The 23,235-nt window shown below is 40.2% G+C and overlaps 2 protein-coding genes and 1 pseudogene across 2 annotated transcripts in view; 1 reads left to right on the top strand and 2 right to left on the bottom strand.

The window, feature by feature from the left end:
- Positions 1–5,784, bottom strand: part of AP2B1 (adaptor-related protein complex 2, beta 1 subunit) — a 170,011-nt gene extending 164,227 nt beyond the window's left edge. The window contains exon 1 of the mRNA XM_006890900.1: positions 5,723–5,784. Within this exon, the coding sequence (XP_006890962.1) occupies positions 5,723–5,759 (37 nt within the window). The 5' untranslated portion in view covers positions 5,760–5,784. The remainder of the gene's footprint in view (positions 1–5,722) is intronic.
- An 8,283-nt stretch (positions 5,785–14,067) lies between these two features.
- Positions 14,068–14,954, bottom strand: LOC102867455 (annotated as a pseudogene).
- Positions 14,955–20,832: 5,878 nt separating this feature from the next.
- PEX12 (peroxisomal biogenesis factor 12) lies at positions 20,833–22,943 on the top strand. The gene is made up of 3 exons (XM_006890902.1): positions 20,833–21,012; positions 21,286–21,836; positions 22,544–22,943. Exons 1-3 carry the CDS (start codon positions 20,887–20,889, stop codon positions 22,941–22,943), a joined length of 1,077 nt encoding a protein of 358 aa, XP_006890964.1. The 5' UTR covers positions 20,833–20,886.
- Positions 22,944–23,235: the final 292 nt, after the last annotated feature.

The following is a 23,235-nucleotide window of genomic DNA, read 5'->3' on the forward strand; positions in this document are numbered from 1 at the left end:
CACATGTTTTACTAGTTATCTATTTCTACAATAATGGTCCTAATACTATATTTGTAACAAATTTCTAAATTTTAAAACACACACACACACACACACACAAAAAAAAAAAAAAAAAACCAAAAGAAAAAAAAAAAACCAAGCCCAACTACCAGGAGTCCTTTATAGAGAAAGTTTAAATAGAGGAGTTTCAATAATGCCTCTTTATAGTATAATGAACAATAAGGATAACAGAAGAATTGATGCCTTTGAGGTGTGGAATTGGGAGAAGAGCACTGAAACATGGACAGCCTTGGAGAGAGTGCAGCCACGTGCTTTTTGGAGGCAAGAATGACGAGGCTTCACTTTACTTACTTTCGGCATGTTGCTGGAAGGGGCTATTTCTTGGAGAACATGATGCTTGAAAAGATAGAGGGCTGGAAAAGGAGAGGAAGACCCTCAAGAGAGTGGATTGACACAGTGACTGCCACAATGGGCTCTGATGTGTCAGGAAGTATAAGGATGGCACAGGACAGGGTTCAGATCTGTTGTTTATTGGGTCGCTAAGGGCTGTACTAGACTCAACGGCACCTAACAGCAATCATATTATTTTGATGGAGCTTTGCTAGATTAATGGTAAGAAGTTGCACTGCCAATAGAAAGGCACACAGTTCAAATCCACCAGTTGCTACGTGGGGGAAACATAGGCCATCTCCTTCCCTGCAACTAACTGCCCCTGAAAACATGCTGGAAGGTCAGGTATGATTCAGTTTCATCTTAAAAGTACACAACATATTGTAAAATGAGACTGACATTGGAGTGGGGGTAAGACTGAGAAAAACTGGATAAATTATGTTTACTGCATTGAAACCGATGAGGGAGAGAATAGTTTAAAATTAATATATTTTAGGGCATTATGATTATCATAAGAATCCAGAATGAGGGTTGCAGAGTGGAGTATACTTGGGGTGGGAGTGGGGATGGGCATGGTCGGGGGGGGGGGGGATTGTGTACCAATGAAGGAGTTTTTCTTTTGCTTTTCTAGGAGAGGAGCTAACTGGGGGTGGGGGTGAGTGGGTGGGGAGAAAAGTGCAACAATGAATGAATGGAATTCCAAAATCTCTGTAGATGTTCACTGAAATTAATAATAATAATAAAAGTACACAACATATCATCTTGATCACTTCTTAGAAATCTGAGCATAGAAAATGTTGACAGAGAAAACACATTTCTCAGAATGGTAAAAAATTTAGAAAGAGTTGAGTAGGAATGACAAGCCCAAACTGAGGTCATTCTATAACTGACTTGGGCTTTTTAATAAATGCCATTATCAAGGAAAACACTGAGGAACTGTTCCAGTTTAGAGGCTAAATTTAGACATCAGAAAGAAAATGTAACACATGACCCTGAATTCGATCCTGGATAGAGGGACAAAATTTATATAAAGAGTATTACTGAAACTTTGACTAAAGTCTTTAGAATAGATGGTAATGATGCATTAATATAAAATTTCCTGATGTCATAATAAAAGAAATATTTCTTATTCTTAGAAAATATACACTGGCATGAATGTTCTTCAGCACTTTGGAGAAGTCCCTGACTTCAGTCTTTGCCAATGCAATATGCCTTTAGATTTCCTGCTAGTACCAAGGTGGTTTTTTGTGTGTGTGGTTTTTTGTTGCGTTTTTGTTTTGTTTTGCTTTGTTTTTACCTCTTGCTTCTTTTTACTAGCTGATTCACAAGATACTCTAAAAGCATCATCTCAGGAGATGACTACCATTTACAACCTGAATTTACAGGAAGCCATAACCCAATTCTAGATCTAAATCTATATAAACAGGTATACAGAGAACATTTGTTGCAAGTCAAAGCTAAATTATCTGCCTCCTATTTAGTAGTAACTCCTTTTAAGAAAACATAGGTTAATACAAGCAAGCATAGCTAAAAACAAATTCTTGGAGGACATTTTTTTCTGTGTATTCTTAATCACTTTTCCCTCTTCCGCTATCAGCTTCTTTATCTGGCCCCAAGTCAGTGTTTCTGCTTTCCCGGTCTCTGGAAGCAGTTCTCTTGTCGTTTCTCTAAGGTCATCCATTCCACAATTCATCTTCATCAAAGCATGGCTTCTTTCGGCTTAGCTCGGGGTTTCACATTTCTGGATGGTGCCCACAGTGTTTCTGTGCCTGCAGGAACTTCATTGGACAGACTTTCGCCATGAATGAGATGAAGGTGGTCGTGACTCTCATGCTGCTGCGTTTCCGCATTCTCTAGTACCAAGGTTGTTGATTATGGATGCAAGTAAGAAAGATGAAATCACTGGCAATGTCAATCTTTTCTCCATCTATCATGATGTTGTCTATTGGCCCAGGGGTGAAGAATTCTGTCACCATAATGCTAAGATGTAATCAATGCTGAAGGCTGTAGTCTTTTATCTTCTGCAAATGTTTCAGGTCCTCCTCACTTTTAGCAAATAAGATTGTGTCATCTATATAACGCAGGTTGTTGATGAGTCTTCCTCTGATGTCACATTCTTCTTCATCAAGTCCAGCTTCTCAAATAATTTGCTCAGCATAAACAATGAACAAGTATGAAAAAAAGGATACAACCCTGATGCACACCCTTCTTGATCTTAAACTAGGCAGAGTTTCCTTGCTGTTTGTACAACTGCCTCTTGATCTAGGTATAGGTTTCATCACTGACTTCTATCCTGGGCTACACACTCCAATTGACCTGAGGATCCTCAAAGCAATACAGATCTTACTGCCAGAGATCATGATTTAGTTGATATGAAGTATGGTGGTGGTGTGAGTAATTTTTTAAGGCCCACACTACCCAAATATTCCAGTGTTTAGACAAAACTGAGAACCACTGTTACCTGGTAGAAATGCTTGGAAGATTTCAGCAGTAGCAAGAAGGGGAAGGAAAAAAAGGATTAAAAAATTTGGAAGGAGCCAAGAAATCTTTTTTTTAAACCTTACACCATACAAAATTGGCCTTTCTGTCATTCAACAAGATCTTTCTGATTTTCTTCTCATTCTGAAGTGTGTATTCTTTCTCCTGGTAATATTCTACATGCATTGATAAATAAACTATCTAGAAAGATAATGAGATAGATCTGTAGGGAGAGATCTGAAAATACTAATTGTTTATACACTGTTTTGCATGACCTCTTTTCTGCTAATGACAAACATTTTTAAATCATATATACTAATATAAAACCAAACATTCATGTAGTACAGATTCTGACTCACAGTGACCCTATGGGACACGGACCACCACAAAAGGGTTTCTGAGGTTGTAAACCTTTATAGACAAACTGTCAGATCTTTCTCCTCAGAATGTCTGGTGCAGTCAAATTACTAACTTCCTAGTTAGCTGAGTACTTTAACCACTGTACCACCAGAGCACCTTTATTTTAGGATGTTGTTGTTATGTGCCATCAACTCAGCTATAACTCTCAGCAATCCTAAGAATGGCTCTGAACCTTGCCCTATTCTCAATTGACTTGATCATCTCCTACACATCTGACCTCACTGTCACTTTCACAGTGTTAATCAACCTCATCTAGTCTTCCTCTCTTACACTGACCCTCCACCTTTTGAAGCATTATGTCCTTCTCCAAGGGCTGGCCCCTCCTGACAACATGCCCATAGTATGTGAAACAGTTTCAAAATCCTTGCCTCTAAGGAGTGACCTGGTTTCACTCTCTTCAGGAGAGATCTGTTTATTTTCTTGGCAGTCAATGGTATATTCATTTTTCTCAAGCACCACAACTCAAGGGGACTTCTGCTTCCCTTAGAAACTGTCCAATTCTCAGATGCATAGAAAGCAAATAAAGACGATGTCTTAGATCAGAAAGACTAGTCCAGACTAGCATCATTGCTCTTTAGTGTACTGGAGAGGTCCTTGACAGATCTTCCCAGTGTAACTCATCTTTTGATTTCCTGACTGCTGGTGTCAGGGAATTGACTGTGGTGTCAAGCAAGATGAAATCATTAACAACTTCAATCTTTTCTCCATCTATCATGATGTTACTATTGGCCCGGTGGTGAGGATTCTTTTTTCCCTGATGTTGAGGATGTAATCCATATTGAAGGCCGCAGTCCTTGATCTTCTATAGCAAGCACCTCAAGTCCTGTTTTGATGAGCAAGGTTATGTCATGCGCATCATGCAGGTTACTGAGGAGTGTCCTCTAATCTTGATGCCACATTCTTCATAATTCCAACCTCTCTAATGATCTTTTCAGCATATAGACTGAAAAGATGTGGAGAAAAGATACATCCCTGACACACTCCTTTCTTTATTTCAAACCATACAGTGTTGTTTCCTTGCTCTGTTTGGACAAAAGCTTCTTGACTGAGGTACAGGTTTCATATAAGTACAATAAACTGTCTTGAATTTCCATCCTTCTCAATATTAGCCACAATTTGGTATGATCTACAACATCAAATGCCTTTGCACAGCCAATAAAACATAAATAGTCATCTTTCTGGTACTTTTGCTTTAAGCTAAGCTCTACCTGGCATCAGCAATAACCCCAGTAACATCACTTCTTTTTTTATTTTTTTTTAAATAATTTTAATGAACATTTATAGAGATTTTGGATTCCCATTCACTCACTGCTGATCACCACTTCTTTTTAAACCCAATTTATATTTCTAGCAGTTCTCTATTAATACACCGTTCTAATCTTTTTGGATAATCTTCAGCAAGATTTTGCTTACAGGTGGTATTAATGATATTGTTCAACAATTTTCACATTCTGTGGGATTACCTTTTTGATACATTCTATTGGATCACAAATAGCATATATTTGTTCCCCTTCCCCAAAAAGAACACATATACATATATGTAAAATTCACTGTCAAAGAGTTAATTGGGACTCATAGTAACCTTTTATTGCATTTCTAAGATTATAAAACCTTATGGGAAAAGGTATCTATGTTTCTCACATGTATTACCAGGGATAGATATATGTGGCAGAGTGATGATGTACGTTGTGAAGTCAAAATCAACTTATAGCTAACCCTCCAATAAGCTTTCAGAGGCTGTAAATGACACAGATATTGCTCATCTTTCTCTCACAGAAAAGATGGTAGATTTGAACCACAGAGCTTGGTGTTAGTAGTGCAAATCCTTACCACCAGGCCACCTGAGCTTGTTGAGTGTTCTTCTGTGTACTGCCCGGGATATATAAACAGATAAAATCTAGGAGGGACAATTCCTTGGTAAAAGGAATGGGGAGAAGAGAACTTTCAGGTTTATTTTCTGCATGTCTGTAATGCTTTCACAGTATTTATTGAAATAAAATTTTTATGTCCAAGTAAAAAAGGAGAGAACAAATGTGCTTTCTTCCTCTTTGACTTCCTCAGATCCATCAATCTTCAATGGATCAGTGCTAATTTCAAATGTCAAGAGCCATTCTTCACTTTTTCTAATACAAAATCTTCAAGTCAAAATGATGTGCATCACAGACTAGCCTTAAAAACCCTATACTTTAACAATTTACTCAAATACACTTATATGTACAAATAGATTCCTAATGAAATTGCCCATGATATTTCATGTCTGAAAGGATAGGAGATTTTACTTGACATTCTTTCACTATAACTATCTTTAAAAAAGAAATCCAAAAAGAAAAAAGAAAGAAATCTTAAAGCTTTGATTAGTTTTACACTTTATTTAAAAAAGAAAAAAAAACCCAACATTTTCTTTTTGGTGACAACATGCAGAGTAAAAGCATACCTTTTTTATTGGTTGTGAAGTACTTGGAGTCAGTCATGATTTTGGATCTTTAATGTGCACCTACATTGGGGAAAAAGAATTATCTTTATCCAAACAGGCTGATAATTAGTTAACAACCAATCAAAAACCTTATATACCATGTATGCAAAGGATAGGAAGAACATTAAAACTATAACTCCTGACTCAGTGAATTTATAGGGGTAAAAAATATAAAAGTACAAATGGAATGGGATGATAATCTGAAGCTATCACGACTTTGTGATTTTTATCTAAAATTATCTCTTCAAAGCCCTGAAGAGATAAAGTTAGACTCTTCTTCAATGAGTCATACACACAAAAAAATTTATAATTAGGAACAGCTAGTTTTTTCTAAAAGCTTTCTTCTCATTACTGTCTATTATACAGGAAAATCTAATTTAGTTCTTTTTCTCAAGATTTGATCACTCCAATACACGTATTCTGAAGCAGAATAAGGTAAAAAGAGAAAACAATTTTATAATCTATCATCATACACAACTTTCAATAAAATACACCTCTCTATGAAAAATAAATTATCTAAATAGTAAGCCAAAATTCTCTCACATACATCTAGAGAAAAGTAGATCTTAAATTATTATTTTCACACTTCCAACAGCCTACCCTCACCCTTTATTGTTAGAAATACTTTATGGTTAGAAACAAGACAAGCTCATGAAATATGTATCATAAAATTCAGATTATCAGAACCGGTGCTACAACTTAAGTACACTGATTTCAGTCTCAACCTTAACACTTCTGAGTCATTTCCCAGGAGAATAAATACAGCTCAAACATGGTCCTACTAAAATGATTTTTTAAAAGATATTTCAACAAAATCTTGTGAAAGTTCTCCCCCAGTTTTAAAATTCAAAGACGGTCTAATAGAATTGACTTTACTTGAAGTCAATTATTAAATATTCCTTTTAATAATGAGTATCCCCTCCTTTGCCATATCAGGATCATTAACAATACTTGTTACTACTCTGCTCACTACGATCAGGTAAATTCAGCAATGTGAGTGATAACATATTTGCCAAAAATAATAGTAAATGTTGATATGAGAGAAAAGAGCTAAACATCAAATAAATATATTTAAGGAAAAGGGGGGTTACAGATGAACATGAAATAATGTGTGTGTGCTTGGGGGCTGGGTGGAAAATTTAGATTATATTTAATCTGTAAAATTTCCTCACTGGACAAGCCAATGTTAATTAGCTTCATCTGCTATCACCTTTTCAATCATATGACTATTATTAGCTAAAGAAAGTCCCATAAAAAGTTCCTTAGGGTGTATCAGAATTTCACTGAATTTACTTATTAAAAAGAAGTTGGCTCTAATGCATAAATACCATTATAAAATAGAGAAAGTTCTATTTTAATGTATGTTGTAACATTAAACTGGAACCAAAGTTTGCCTTATTGCAATATTCTCAAAATCTTTCTAGCAAAATATTTAAGTAATTTTATAATACAATATAACAGAAGTAGGAGGTTATTCCTAGTCCAGCCTTTATTGGTTGCCCATACATACTATAACTTATCCTAAGAAATTTCTTAAGGAGCTCTCACTGTGAGCAAGTGGCACATTGTACTGTTGACCAAAATGATGCATGTCTCTGGAACTTTCAATCTACCAGTGACTCTGCAGAATAAAAATGGGCAGTTTTCTCCTTTTAAGATTTACAGCCTCAAGAATCCAGTGGTGGGTGGTTATGAGTAGGAATTGAATGGATAGCAATGAGTTTAAAAGGAATTTTATTTTCAAGAAATATATCTCTTTCCTGTTCACTATGATCTGCAAGTGTTATCAACTAGAGAATAATGGATCCCACACAAAATTTCAAGAAAGAGGGTCAAATATCTGTAATTGTTGCTAGATGGCATTTAGTCAGTTTGTCTTACAGCAACTCCATGTAAAAGAAAAAACTGGTCCATAAAGTTTTCCTTTACCTTTTTACTATGATTTGAGTGAAAAGTTTTCAGAGCAGATTAGTTTTCCACTCAGCACATTTTAAAACACTGGTTATGATCCTAACTTAATAACATACTTCCTCCCCTCTATCTCTGTAATTTTCATTTCTACCCATCCTTCTATCTTTTCCTTTCCTGCCTTCTGAGCTTTATCCCCAGATAAATGTTGTTATTCTTTGATTTTTTAGGGTTGATTGTTCTAATGGTTTTCTTGTTACAATCTTTAAAGCAGATGCCATGTCTTTCTCTTTGGAGTCTCTCAGTGGGTTCAAATGACTAATCAATCTTTTGCTTAGCAGCCAAATGCTTTTTTTTTTTTAGCCAAATGCTTTTAACAATTATGTCTCTAGTCTCCTTAGCATTCCTAGAAATCAGGCACATAAATCCTTAATATTTCTGCTCTGAAAAGCAAGGAGAATATACTACTCAGCTGATAATGTAATAAACAACTGTAAGGAAATATCATTTAATCTATACTAGCAGAGAAACATTGTACCCAATCAGTGCCTGCCTTAAATCACAAGGGGAGGAAAAACAAAATGATGAATGCATAACACTATGAATGTATAAAATTACTCTGACCTGCGCATGTTAAAATAAAATGGTTCTTTTTGTGTTATGTGAAATTTATCCCAATATAAAAATTGTTACATAGGAAGGGGAGAGGTACTCATAACTACAACCCAGAGATGGACACAGCCAGATTCTCCATAAAATATTGCTGTGTGCCACCAAGTCTGAATCAACTCAGAGCTAACCTTCTAGCAAGTTTTCTGAGGCTGTAAATTGAAAAGGAAGAGTGTGTCCATCTTTTTCCTGTAAAGCAGCTAGTAGATTCAAACTGCCTGCCTTTGGGTTGGTAACACAACTCCTTCCGACTAGGCCACCAGAACTCCCTCTCCATAACGTTGCTGTTGTTGTTGTTGTTATGTGCCGTCGAGTCGCTTGTGACTCATAGCGACCCTATGTACAACAGCCCTAAACTCTGCTCTCTCTTGTGCCAATCACACCGTCTTTGACACACCCATCCCAATTACCCCAATCACTGAATCAATCTACCTCATAGGGGGCCTTCCCCTTCTGCGCTGTCCCTCCACCCTACCGAGCATGATGTCCCTCTCCAAGGACCTGTCCCTCCTTGCAACATGTCCAGAGTATATTAGATGGAGCCTCAGAATCCTTGCCGCCAAGGAGCAGCCTGGTTTGACTCTTTCCAGGATGAATCTGTTTGTTTTCCTAGAAGTCCAAGGTACCCTCAATACTCTTCTCCAGCACCAAAGCTCAAAGGCATCAATTCTCCTTTTATCCTCCTTAGTCACTGTTCAACTCTCTGATGCATAACAAGTGATAGCAAAGACCACAGCCTGTATCAGACACACCTTGGTCTCCAAAGAGACACCACTGCTCTTCAGTACTTTGGAGAGGTCCCTAACAGCCGACTTTCCCATGGCAATACGTCTTCTAATTTTCTGGCTGCTAGTGCCGAGAGTGTTGACTGTGGAGCCAAGCAAACTGAAGCTGTGAACAATCTCAATCTCTTCACCACTCATCCTGATGCTGCCAATTGGCCCAGTGGTGATATCTTTGTCTTCTTGACATTGAGCCTCAATCCATATTGAAGGCTGCAGTCCTTGACACTCTGCAGCAAGATCTTCAGGTCCTCCTCAGTTTCAGCAAGCAGGGTTGTGTCATCTGCATATCGCAGACTGTTGACAGATCTTCCACCAATCTTGACCCCACATTTCTCCTCATAGAGCCCAGCCTCCCAGATAATCTGTTCTGCATACAGTTTGAAAAGGTATGGAGACAGGACACATCCCTGGCATATGCCCTTCCCAATTTTGAACCATGCAGTGTTTACTTGCTCTGTTCTGATGACTGCCTCTTGGTCCAAGTATAGGTTTCTCAGTAGCACAATCAAGTGTTCTAGTATTCCCATTCTTCTCAGAGTCAGCCACAGTTTGTTATGATCCACACAGTCAAACGCCTTTGCATAGTCAATGAAACAGAGATATACATTCCTCTGGTATTCCCAGCTTTCAGCTAAGATCCATCTAACATTAGCTACAATATCTCTAGTACCACGACCCCTTCTAAACTCAGCCTGGACTTCTGACAGTTCTCTGCTGATGTATTGTTCCAGTCATTTTTGGATAATCTTCAGTAAAATCTTGCTTGCGTGTGAAATTAATGATATTGTTCTGTAGTTTCCACACTCTGTTAGGTCACCCTTCTTTGGGATGGGTTACAGAGGGTTAAAATTGAAATTGTGTCATAGCTGACCCTCCAGTGAGTTTTCAGAGGCAGTAAAGCATTGAGGAGCACACCGATCTTTCTCCCATGGAGCAGACAGAGTTTTCAAACTATGTGCTAGGCTTCAGGTTGGTAACACAACTCCTTACCATGAAGCTACCAGAGTCCCTGTCTCCATAATAAAGAATGCAAACCGATATCTAAATTAGGCACGAGGAGTCAAGAAGTGTTGAACAGCCTCTAAAATGGAATGCCTGCTGAGTGGAGGTGGGGGTGAGAATGTTCCTTCAAGAGAGCAAAAGAAATAAGCAAAGCCACATTAGAACTCCAATTCCTATGACAACTCCAGCTGATCAATCTAGAAAGCCAACAAGTTAGTTCTGACTCAAAGTGTTCCTCCAGTGGGTTTCTGCAGCTATAAATCATACACAGCAGGAGAGATTCCACCTTGTGCAACTCTGAAAAGTCACTAGCTATTTTTCAGACTCAAAATAAGGCCTAGTTTTTGCTAGCTGCCATCAAGTTGCTGAGTCTGTACGGCTTAAGGGTACTGCTAAACAACAAAGCTGCCACAGCACATCATCACTCCTACTTGTCCTAACCCAGTGTATGAAGTCACTGTATTTCAGAGGCCTCCAAGCAAAGGACTATATATTTAGATTTAACATAACCCAGTTTCTACCAAATTTAGGTTGTGAAAAATCCCTCTCCTCCTAGTCTGTCTTTCTCTCCAGTCCCCTAAAGAAGAATGCAGCAACGCAAGAAGATGAACAGCTTCTGTAGAAAAGGTTAGGGGTGGGGGGAATCAATAAGGTCTTCACTTCAAATGGCTCTCTGGGAAATGGCAGTTAAACTAGAGGCACCAAGTCCTTCTTTTCACAAAAAAGTTGGGCTTTACACAGTTCAGTGCTCCACAGTGGAAAACTGGTTAAAAACAAAGATAACTATTAAGCAGAAAAAGTCATTCCAGCAGGGAAGTAACAAGCTTATTTCTATTAAAATTCCAAAAAAATCAAACCAAAACTCTCTACCACTGAGTCATTTCTGACTGGCAGCAACCCTCCTACACGTTTCCAAAGCTGTAAATCTTTGAGAAGTCAGCCCATCTTTTTTCTGAGAATAATGCAAAGAAAGTAGTATATGTTTAGCGCTTAAATTCCAATAGATACGTAAAGCCAAAGTCACTTCTGACTTCATTTAAAAATGACAGTTTGAAAAAAGTAACTTGAACAAGAAACAAGAAAGAGGCTCAAAAGTTTTACAACCATTCAATAATTAAGTGAAATACCAATATACTCTGAAAAATCTAAGTCTGGAAGGAAAAAAGGAGACTACACCCTACCAAGTTCATTTCTTGTTCAGCTTGGTTCAAACATGTGCCTAAATCGTCACACTTCAAAAACACAGGTCTGTTTTAAGGAAAAAATGGGATGGAAGAACTCTAATCCAAAATCCTATTCATTTTACCACTCAACTCTCAATAAGGCTGTTCGCAGAACACACACACTCTCCTTTCTGCTTCCTTGGCAGTTTCCACTGTTAAGACACCTGCAAACAGTTCTCACCTTACCACCACACTGAGTCATCATTGGAATGTGTTACACGTTTTCTTGTACAGCTGCATCGGCTTCATCTACTGCTTTCTATTATTACTTTATATGTGTACCCTGAGACAAAGCCATTGAAGTATACAAGGAAGATAATTAATAATTTAAACTGTTCCTCATTAAGACCACCTTCTTTCTCAGTCTGCCTTTCTTGAGTTGACGGTGCTGTCTTTATTTCTTTTAAACCCTAATGATTACCTTAACAGTGTTTGATAGGTGAAAGATCAAAACTGTTTGTTCTCAAAAGCCTGTAAAGGCCGGCTGAAAACAGCACTACACATTGTTGTTGTTGTTGGCAGGTGCCGCCGTCCAGCGAGTAGGACTCACAGCGACCTTCTGAACAACAGACCTGAGCCCTGCCCCACCGTGTGCCACAGCAGGAATAAATGCACTGGGTTCAAGGCATCTGGAACACCAGGAAGTTCCAGGCACCTTAAGCTACCAGCTTTCCCGAACCTGATCACTGCTGCGAAGCCCAGGCAAAGGGAAGAAAAGAAAATGCCCGTTAGAGACTGATCCTCACTTGCTTCTCCCAGTCGCACTGCTGGTCAAACTTCTGGTTTCTTTTTCTTCCTCCCCAGTATACGGAATTCCTATTTCCTCCAAGAGGTTCTGGGTGGAGGCTCTAAGGATGCATTCCTCCATGACGAGGTGGGAACAAGTGTCTCCTACTCTCAAATCACCCGAGGGGAGGCGACAAGAGCCGGGGCCTTCGGGTCGAGGAGTGAAGCTTCGGGGGAATCCCAGGTCCCTCGGGCTCACCGGCCACGTCCCAGCCTCTTCCCGGGCCACGGCGGGCGGGCGGGGAACAAGGAAGCTTCTCCCCTCGGCCTCCCATCTCGACCGGCCACACCCCTACCCTTTAGCCCTCCAAACCCCTCCATCAGCTAAGACATCCTCTCTTCTAAGCAGATCTCCCCTCGGCGCCCCTGCATGTCCCCGCCGCCACGCCCGAGGATTCCCCACCTCTCCACGGCCAGCGCGGGGACTCCCTCTCCAAGCCGCTGCCTCTCAACGGTCAACCCTCAACGGTCACGCTCCTAGGAGTTCCTCCCCTCCGTCGCCGGCCCGCTCAGGGGTTTCCCTCCCTGGCCTTTAATGAGGGACACACCCCAGTCAGCCGGCTCCAACTCACCGGAGGCGAGGGCGGGGGAGGTGGCAGCGACGAGCGAGCGCGGCCTGAGCGGTGGTGTAATGGTTTCCGGCCCGTCACGATTCCTTCTCCAGATCTAAGCCACTGCGCAAAACCCGCTTTGCCAGGGACAAAGATGGTGGCCGGGGCACGCTGACGTCAGACGGCTTTGTCGCGACGCGTCATCGCGCGCGCCGGCGTACCGGGGAGGCCTCGGACGCAGAAGGCTTTTCTTTTTTGTGGCCTGGGGGCGGTTTTAGGTCTTGGGATCCAGGTATTCGGTGGCTATCTGAAGGGATGTATTAAACAAACGGATATTCTCTGGATTTATGTCCTCTCACAGGAATTCTCTAACAAAATACACACTCAAAGCGGTGAAATACCCTGTTCCACTCGTAAAGAAAGGGTTGAAGCTGTCAATAATTTCATCTTGCTTGGATCAACACTCAACATCCTTGGCACAGACAGTCAGGAAATCGGGAGACGTGTTACCTTTGGGGAAATCCGCTGTCAGGGACCTCTTCAAAATGCTGAAGAACAATGTTGTCAGTGTGAAGACTAAGGTGTGCCTGATTCAGGCTATGATCTTCCAAACACTCACTATGCATCAGAGAGCTGGACTAAGAATGACAGGAGAATCAATGCCTTTGAGTTGTAGTTCTGGGGAAGAGTGCTGAATATACTCTGGAGTGCCAAAAGAACAAACATACGTCTTGGATAAAGTGCAGCCAGAATGCTCCTTGGAGGCAAAGATGGCAAAGCTTCGTCTCTCATATTTTGGACGTGGTTAGGAGAGGCTATTCCTTGGAAAAGGACCTCATGCTTGGAAAGATGGTCAGCGAAGAAGAGGAAGACCCCCAAGGAGATGGATTGACACAGTGACTTCAGGAATGGACTCTTCTGTGTCAGAGATGATGAGGATGGTACAGGATAAGGCAGGCTTCAGGTCCCCTACCTATTCATGAGGTCAGTATGAGTCATACTCGACTAAATGGCATCTAATAACAATAACAGTTCTTAAAATAATCAACCAAACAACAATAACAAAAAGGTCCCTGGCAAATTCCAGCCTAAGATTACATCCAGACAATGGGACTAGCATGTACCACAACTTCTCAATCCATTCGTTTGTGGTTGGACATCTGGGCTGTTTCCATGTTTTTGTGATGGTGAAATACTGTTATGAACATTGGTGTACAAATTTCTGTTTGAGCCTGAGTTCTCATTTTTGGGGGGTATATTTCAAGCAATAGAATAGCTGGGTCATATGGAATTTCTATGTTCAGCTTTTTTTTGGGGGGTAGGGGGCTGCTTGAACAATAAATTTATTGTCCTTATCTGAAAAATCATCACAGAAAATTGGTTTAGCTATCGGCAGCCCTCTCCTGAGCTCTGAGGAAGCTTGCCTTCTTCTGAGAGACCCAATCTTCTGGGCAAAAGACATTTTGGGGTGATTCCACCTCTTCTTTTTAACATCTTCCTTAGGCTTCTTCTCATAGACTAGATTCTCATGTATGGCAGTGTGTGCTTTCTTATACATCTCCATCATGTGTGGAGCTACGTTGTTCTTTACATACTGAGAGAACCGTTTCTTATAAGCATCTTCATCTTCTTCCATTAGGTAATGCATATAATCTGCAACATTCTGACCCATGATGTGTTTCTGATGTACTTCTGTGTAGAATTCCTTGCTTTCTGAATCATAACCAGGGAATTGCTTGGTACTCTGAGGAGTAGACAAGCCTCCATACACAACTCCCTTCAGAGCCCCAAACATTTGATTTCCTGTGGCAGTTCTGGCAAGGTCTGCAACCAAATAGCAAGTGAAGGCACCTGGTTGGCCATCAGTGCTTTCCACATTGTATTCATCTCCAGTTATCTCTACTTGGCCTTCAGAGATCTTATCCATGCCAAACCTATTGAGAAGCCTGCAGGCCAGCAGCAGGCCAGTACAATACGCTGCAGCATAATTTGTCAGGCCAACTTTCACACAATATTTAGGAAGTTCATGAGCATTGGCTGCACAGACTATCAAATTCCCTTCTACATGGTCATAAGCAATCTGGCAAATTATATCTCCGTTGGTTACACCAACTATCATCCTGTATGTAGATATATTGGACTTACTGTTATCCTGAATTACCAAGTGTTTCCGAGGATAGTAATCAGTTTAACCCTCAAGTCATCTTCTAAATTTCACTTGGTATCTCTTGAAGTAGGCCTTATTCTTGACAACTTTAATACACTCCATCTTGCTGAACAGGGGTCCCCAACTTGCCAAAGACCTGCAGAGCAACTTGGGGCAGGGGAAGCTATGTTCAGCCTTTTGAGGAAGCGCCAAACTGCATTCCAGAGTGGTTGTACCATTTTACAATCCCACCAACAATGTAAAAGAGTTCCTATCTCACCACATCCTCTCCAACATCTATTACTTGCTGCCTTTTTAAACTTTGCCACTGCTACTGGAGTATTATCATATCTCATTGTGGTTTTGATTTGCATCTCTCTTATTGCTATTGATTTGGAGTATTTCTTCATATGTCTGTTGGTCATTCAGATATCTTCCTCTGTGAAAATTCTTTTGCCCATTTTGTAATTGGGTTATCAGTCTTTATCTTGTGGAGGCCCAGGAGTATTCTATAAACTTTATGAAATTCTTATGAGATGGTATTGCCAAATGTTTGTTCCCCATAAGTAGGGGTTTGTTTTTTTTTTTTTCTTCACCCTGTTGGGAAAAGTTTCTGACAAACACGGATTTACTCTTTAGAAGGTCCCATTCATCAATTTTATCCTCTTCAGATTGTACATTTCTGGCTGTATTTGGCAATCTCTTTATACTGTAGACTAGAGCTTCTAAGCTTGATCCCAGTTTGTCTCTTATGAACTTTGTGGTTTTGGGCTTTACTCCCAAGTCTTTTGTCCACCTTGAGGTGATTTTTATGTACAGTGTGAAACGTGGATCCTGTTTCGGCTTCCTGCGGGTAGCAATCCAGTTTTGCCAGCACAATTTGTTTAAGAGGTTGTCATTTCCCCACTTGATAGGTTTTATTTTCTTGTTAAATATCAGTTGACCATAGACAGCTAGATCTATTTCTGGGTTCTCAACTCTGATCCACTGATTTATTTGCCTGTCATTGTACCAGTACCATACTGTTTTGGTTACTACCATTGTGTGGTAGGTTTTGAGGTCAGGGAGTGCTGTACCTCCCACTTCATTTTTGTTTCTCAGAAGTATTTTGCTTATTTGGGGTCTCTTAAGAGGCACTATTCTTGACTGGCATTAATCTAGAGTTTGAGTCCCTGCCCTGACCAGAGGGTAATTCAAAAAATGACCGAAGGTCACTTCATTTTTCTTGTAAAAAACAATCTCTCTTTTCTGGATTTGTGAACCTTAAATGGGATCAAGAAAGAACCCAGCATTTTCTTAATTGTGTTTTCCCACAAAAGTAAATTCCCTTCTACAAAGCTCTATCGTGGGTAATTTGTGCCGCCAACCTCAAAGAAACAGAGTTTGGATCCACCAGCTTTTCCTCAGAAGAAAGATGAGCAATGTCTTCCCTGTGTGATTTAGTTTTTGAAAACTCACTGGAGGGTCAGATTTCAACTTGATATTAAAAACTAACTAAAAAGTCAGTGGTTTGAACCCACCAGCCCCTTTGCAGGAAAAAAGATGAGGCAATCTGTTTCCATAAAGATTTATAGCCTTGGAACTCTATGAATAGTTCTGCTATTACAGGATTACTGAATCCAGATAAAATTTACAGCAATGAGTGATGGGACAGTCTGTTCACTTTCGTATCCCTTAAATCTAAAATCTAGTCATACCTCTCCTTCTTCTAAAGAATATTTTAAATTGAGAAATATATAAATAAAGCGTCAACAGTATTAGCTGCTACAGAAAACAAAGGGCTAAAAATTGTCCGCAAGATTTAGCAACACAACAGACTTTGATTCTTGCTAAGAAGAGAAATGAAAGCTAAAGTTGCACTAGTTTTGTCAATGAATGGGAGGCTGTGAAATTGAAACAGGAGTTATATAGCTCACTCCATAATAGTTTAAAGATAAAGGATGATATTTGAGGAGGAAAGTGGCAAGAGTTTTTGCTGCTCTTATCAGGTTCTCTACACCACCAGAGTTCACAATGGGCTCTAATATGGCAGAGATGAGGAGGATGGCACAGGATAAGGCAAGGTTCAGATTTAATGTTTCTAGGGTCCCTCTGAGTCATAAGTTGAATCAACAGCACCGAACATTAAATTTATCTATATGTCTGTATATTTCTTATAAGCCCTTTAAAATTTTAATACACTGCTCTTTCTTGTGTCTGAAACTCCAAAATATCTCTGTCTTGACTTGTTCTCCAAACTTTACCACCAAATTCCCAATCACAATGATGGATAACTCCATGATTAAAGCTTTCTAAAATTAAGCCAAAAGGGGATTGTTGTTATATTCTGTCAAGTAGAACTGATAGCAACCCTATGGATATTCTATCCTGTGCCATCCTCACAATTTCTAACATAACCAGAGCCCACTGCAGCAGTCACTGTGTCAATCCACCTGGCTGAGGGTGTTTCTCTCTCACTGATCCCTCACCTTTCCAAGTATAATGCCCCTCTCCAACGAATAGCCTCTTCTGACAACATGCAAAAAGTATGTGAGAAGAAGCTTTATTATCTTTGCCTCCAAGAAGCACTCTGGTTGCACTTTTCTAAGACATACTTGATTTTTCTTTTGGCAGGCCATGGGATATTCAGTATACTACCACCACAGGTCAAAGACATCAATTTTTCCTTTGTCAACCTAATTCATTCTCCAGTTCTCAGACCTAATTCATTCTCCAGCTCTCAGACACATACCACGTGATTGGAAAGACTATGGCCTAAAATCAGATATATCTTAATCCTAAAACTGACATCATTGCTCCTCAATAATTGGAGAGGTCCCTGACTGCATACTTTTCCAGTGCAGTACATCTCCTGATTTCCTGACTGCTGGCACCAAGGGTGGTTTTTTTTTGAGATGCAATCCATATTGACGTCTGTATTCTTTGATTTTCTGCAGTAAGTGCTTCAAGTCCTCCTCACTTTCAGCAAGCAAGGTTGTGTCATCTGTATAATGCAGGTTATTGGTGAGTCTTGTTTGATCTCAATGTCCCATTCTTCTTTATAGAGTCCAGCTTCTCAAATAACTTTCTCAGTATACAGACTGAATAGGTATGGAGTGAGGTTATGATCCTGACACACTCCTTTCTTAATTTTAACCAAGTACTGTTCTCTTGCTCTGTTTATACAACAGCCTTTTTGGTCTAAGTATAGACTTTACATGAGTACAATTACGTGTTCTGGGATTCTCATTCTTCTCAATGTTAATAAGGGGATTAAGAAATGAAAAACCTAGCTCAAATACAATGCAAATACAACCCCAAATCACAGATTTTGTAAAGATGTCACCAGAAAAATTTTGAAAGAACTTTGATTCGTAACTCCTCACATGTCCAAAACTTCAGACGTTCTCACTGCCTAACAAAGGAGTTTGAGTTAACAAAATGGTTAAAGCACTTTGCTGCTAACCATAAAGCCAGCATTCACACCCACCACCTGCTTTTCAGAAGTGTACCTAAGCAATCTATTTCAGTAAAAATTTACAGCCTTGGAAGTCTGATAGTTACTATCTATGAGTCTCTTTATACTTCTTAATGTAACTTTTTATATGTATTATCTCCTCTATTACAGTATTAATGTGAGCAGGATTTGTGAAGAGGTGTTTATTGTTTTACTATCATAATTGACATTTCCTTTTTGGTATTCCTTTTTCTCATGTAATACTACTAGTTTTCTTCTGAAATATTTTAATAGGATTATTAATATAAATAAAAATCTATCAAGATGTAAAAAGTTTGTGAGAATGTAAAAATCATTTACCGATATAAATTTCCCTGAAGGGTATTCTGGTTGGGGGGAAAATCTTTTAGAAACTATGCTGCTGTTGTTGTACGAACTGCCTCATCATCAAGCCTACATGGGAGGAGTTGCTTATTCTTTACCGTGGAGCAGCTGGTGGATTCGAACCATGTGCCTTTGGGATTATAGTGCAGCTTCTTACCCCTAGGGTTAAAAAAATAAAGTTGATTCCCAAGATTCTCTACTGAAATAAAACAACTAAATATAATCTTGTTTTTTCAAAGCTATCGTTATATAAACTGTCTTTCAGGAGGAGAGCAACAATGTCTGGAGACTAAGGTGGTGATGGTCTTTGCAATTACTTGCTATGCATCATAGAGCTGGACAGTAACTAAGGATGATAGAAGGATGGATGCCTTTGAGTTGTGGTGCTGGTGAAGAGCGATGAACATACTGTATACCGCTAGAACAAACAGGTCTGTCCCGGAGAGGGTAAAACAGCTGCTCCTTGGAGGCAAGGAATTTGACAATACCCAATCACATATCCCTTTTAAACAGTTTTCTCCCTCATCTATTTCAATGCAGTATACATTATTTATCCCATCTTTCTCAGTCTCCCCGCAACCACAATGTCAGTCCTGTTTTAAAACAGTGGCACTATGTAGTATTTGTCCCTTTGTGACTGAGATATTTCACTCAGCCTAATGTAGAGGCAAAGATTTTGAAGCTCCATCTCATATACTTTGGGAACGTGGCCAGCGGGGGGCCTATCCTTGGAGAGGGACATCATGCTTGGAAGGGTGGAGGGACAGGGCAGGAGAGGAAGACGCAGTATAAGATGGATTGACTTAGTGACTGGAGAAATGGCATTAGGTCTGTCGGAGACAATGAAATTGGCTCAGCATAGGGCAGGGTTCAGAGCTAATGAGTCGTAGGAGACTCAATGGCACATAACACCATCCCCAGCTACAAGTGTGAGGCTGGCTGGAAGGGTTCAAATCTGTTTATCCAAGAAATCTGTATTAGTGTCTCAAATGAGGTAAGTCTTATTATATGTGGAAAAGTACTTTGTAAAATCGTAGGGTAGTTTAATTCTGGCTTTCCCAGTTCAAGCTGGGATTTAGAATTCCTTGGGATTTCTCTGCTTTAGCACTATACCCATATCCTAATGTGACCCGTTCCACTGTGGATAAGAGCAGGAACCATTTCATTTTGTCTAACAAATTACTGCATTAATTAACCAAAACCTGGAGTACCGTTTAGATTTCGACTTGGATGAAAGCTCTAAAGAACAAAGGACATTCCCTAAGAATCTTTAAAATTCGCATGAAAAGAGCGAAGGCTTCTATCTCCTGTTAGACTGCTTTCCGAAACGTGGAGAGGCAGAATTAACAATCACCACCACCGCCTGTCGCACACAGAATCCTTTCATATTCTGATTTGTGTCCTTCGGGCCCCTAGCTTTATCCACCCCCGCCACACAATCTGGGCTGGCAGCTCAAATTAAGTCCTGAGATGTCAGATCTCTGCGCAGCGTCGCTTCAAAAGGTTTCCGCAGAGAAGACTGTCAGATTCCTGACTTTCACCTAACCGGCTATCAGGTGGCGGAGACGGAAGTCGCGGGGAGGTCATAGAGGGCCTACTTCCGGTTTTCCGGGCTAGAGCGCCTCTCCGCCAGCCGTCCCGGAGGCCCCAGAGGCTTTTACTTCCGGGTACTTCTGTCATGAAGAGGAGACTTCTCTAGAAAGGTGGCGTCGTGGATTCTTTGCGCTTTTCCTCTTTCAGCCAACAAGGACGGGTCCAGGCGGCCGTACTTTACAGCCAATAACTGCACCCTGTTCTCGTGTATCAGGCTTGCATTGCACCTGTGATTCCTCAGAATTGGCTTTTGAACCCTCACGATTGAGGAGAGTACGTGATTGGCAGCCTCCAGGACAGCAACTCAAGAGGCACCGTACCTTCGCCCAAACCTGTTCCCCCATTACGCTCTGCCCTGTGAGGTGCAGCATTTGACAAGTCCCCTCTCCCTCCTTCCCCAAGATTACTTTCACCCACGTCCGAGTTAACCTCGTTCCCAACCTCAGTTTGAGAGACCCCTCTCCAAGCCTCCAAGTCTTCACTCTCTGTTCAGTCGCTTACCCTTAGCTGGTTAAACTGAGTTCGGAGCTTCGGATACCTAGCAGGAAACATTACTGTCAAGACTGAACATCCATTTGATCAAAGGTTCATGCTTACCCCCGAGTCTGTGGGAAAAGCAAAGCCCAGAAAACACGGGAAGCAATGGCTGAGCACGGAGCTCACATTACAGTTGCTTCTGTGGTCGATGACCAGCCATCCATCTTTGAGGTGGTGGCACAGGACAGTCTAATGACAGCAGTGAGACCTGCCCTTCAACATTTGGTCAAGGTAAGGTATTCATTCTCTGAAAGGTTTTAGAGACGACTGAGTAATAACCAAATTAATAGTTTTAGTGGTGGCCTTAGGGTTTTAAATAACCATGATTTAATCATGCCCCATGATTTAATTGGTATTCTCTGTTCTGTACAGAGAAGATCAGGCAGTTCAAGTAGGTGTTAGGCAGACCTTCAAATAAGTGATTTATTTAAGCTGAAAGTAAACAAAATTATAAATACAAAGTATGGCAGCTATGTAAGAGTATGCTTTTTTTTTTTTTTTTAGGTTCTTGCCGAATCACATCCTGCCCACTATGGCTTCTTTTGGAGGTGGTTTGATGAAATCTTTACTTTCTTGGATCTTCTCCTTCAGCAGCATTACTTGTCTAAAACTAGTGCGTCATTTTCTGAAAATTTTTATGGTTTAAAACGGATCGTTATGGGGGATACACACAAGCTTCAGAGATTGGCCAGTGCTGGTCTCCCAAAGCAGCAGCTTTGGAAATCAATTTTGTTTTTGGTTCTTATTCCCTATCTGAAAGTGAAGCTGGAGAAGCTGGTTTCTAGCCTGAAAGAAGAGGATCAATATTCTATCCATCCCCCTTCTTCCCACTGGAAACGATTTTACCGAGCCTTCCTGGCAGTCTATCCATTTGTTAACATGGCCTGGGAAGGCTGGTTTCTTATACCACAACTCCGATATATCCTAGGAAAGGCTCAGCATCACTCACCATTACTGCGGCTGGCTGGAGTTAGGTTAGGGCGACTGACCCTTCAGGACATACAAGATCTGGAGCACAAGCCAGCTGAAGGCAGCACGAAGCAACTATCAGCCAGGTGAGGCCTTAACATTTCAAAAATACTTTCACAAGTTTTTAAATCATGTCTCAATTTTAGGAAATTCCCCTCGCTCTGTCCACTTTGACATATTTTATGAACTCTTTCCAAAAATATCTTCCTTGTGTTAATAAAACAAGGATTAAAAAAAAAATTAAAAAACCAAACAAGGATTACAGAACTCATTGTAACTTTTTATTGTACACTTGTGGTGTGCAATGCCACTGTTTGCTTTATATACATATTTAGTTCAATCCTCATCACAACCCAATGAAGTAAATGCATTAGCTCCATTTAACTGCTGATGAAACTAAGCCCTAACAGGTACTTTGCCAAGGTCACATGTACAATGTGGTAGAATTGTGGTTCAAACCCTATCAATGACTGTGGTCTTTAAGATGGTAAGTTTCTTGTGTTTGTGTTCTACAAGTTTAAAAAGTTTGCCCCCAGGTCTTTTACAAAAAAATGGTCTAGGCAATCTGTCTACTAACTTCTCAAAAACAAAGTTCTTTTTATTATCAGAAACAAAGCCTAGCTCCTAAAATCCCTTTAGTCAGACAGATGGAGTAATTCAGAATAAACCCTTAAGGTAACAGTACAGGTCTACTAACAATTCAATCCCAAATCAGTGTTTCTGATGAATACTTTCTTATCAATCTGTGACATTTGTGTCTCCTTTTGCCACCTTTTTCCTTTTCTCCCAACAGTGTCAGTGAGAAGATAAAGTCAGTGCTGAAGAAAGCTATGGGAGGTGTTGCCTTATCCCTCTCTACTGGCCTGTCTGTGGGTGTATTCTTCCTGCAGTTCCTTGAATGGTGGTACTCATCTGAAAATCAAGAAACTATCAAATCACTGACTGCATTACCAATTCCACCCCCACCTATACACCTGGACTACAATTCTGATTCTCCATTACTGCCCAAAATGAAGACTGTGTGCCCACTGTGTCGTAAAACCCGGGTGAATGATACTGTTCTTGCCACCTCTGGCTATGTGTTTTGTTATCGATGTGTGTTTAATTATGTAAGAAGTCATCAAGCTTGTCCCATTACAGGTTATCCAACAGAAGTACAACATCTAATTAAACTGTACTCCCCTGAGAACTAAAAATAATCAGCATCCTATCTCACAACTACTGTAATGCAAGATCACAGGGCTGATTTTCAGCATAATACATAACATTACTTCATACTTCTCAGCCTAAATCCATAATTATATGAACCGTAAATAACCATATAGATTTCTTTTTAAAAATAGACACTTTTGAGCCTAAACCTTTAATGTGCTTTCTAGATACGAAAGTTGGGACTGACAGGGGAAGTGAGAGCCAGTATAGAGGAGGTAAATCAGAGAATTAGTATTGAAGTTTTCTCTCATTCCTTAAAAAACAAGAGGTTTT

Source organism: Elephantulus edwardii, unplaced genomic scaffold, assembly GCF_000299155.1.
Source record: "Elephantulus edwardii isolate Elephantulus edwardi_28Jun2011 unplaced genomic scaffold, EleEdw1.0 scaffold00094, whole genome shotgun sequence".
NCBI lineage: Eukaryota > Metazoa > Chordata > Mammalia > Macroscelidea > Macroscelididae > Elephantulus > Elephantulus edwardii.

Bases quoted from the DNA above. Each gene is read 5' to 3' on its own strand.
- PEX12 (XM_006890902.1), top strand. From the start codon at position 20,887: ATGGCTGAGCACGGAGCTCACATTACAGTTGCTTCTGTGGTCGATGAC. The intron at 21,013-21,285 runs GTAAGGTATTCA...TTTTTTTTTTAG, and splicing joins CCCTTCAACATTTGGTCAAG to GTTCTTGCCGAATCACATCC. The intron at 21,837-22,543 runs GTGAGGCCTTAA...TTCTCCCAACAG, and splicing joins ACGAAGCAACTATCAGCCAG to TGTCAGTGAGAAGATAAAGT.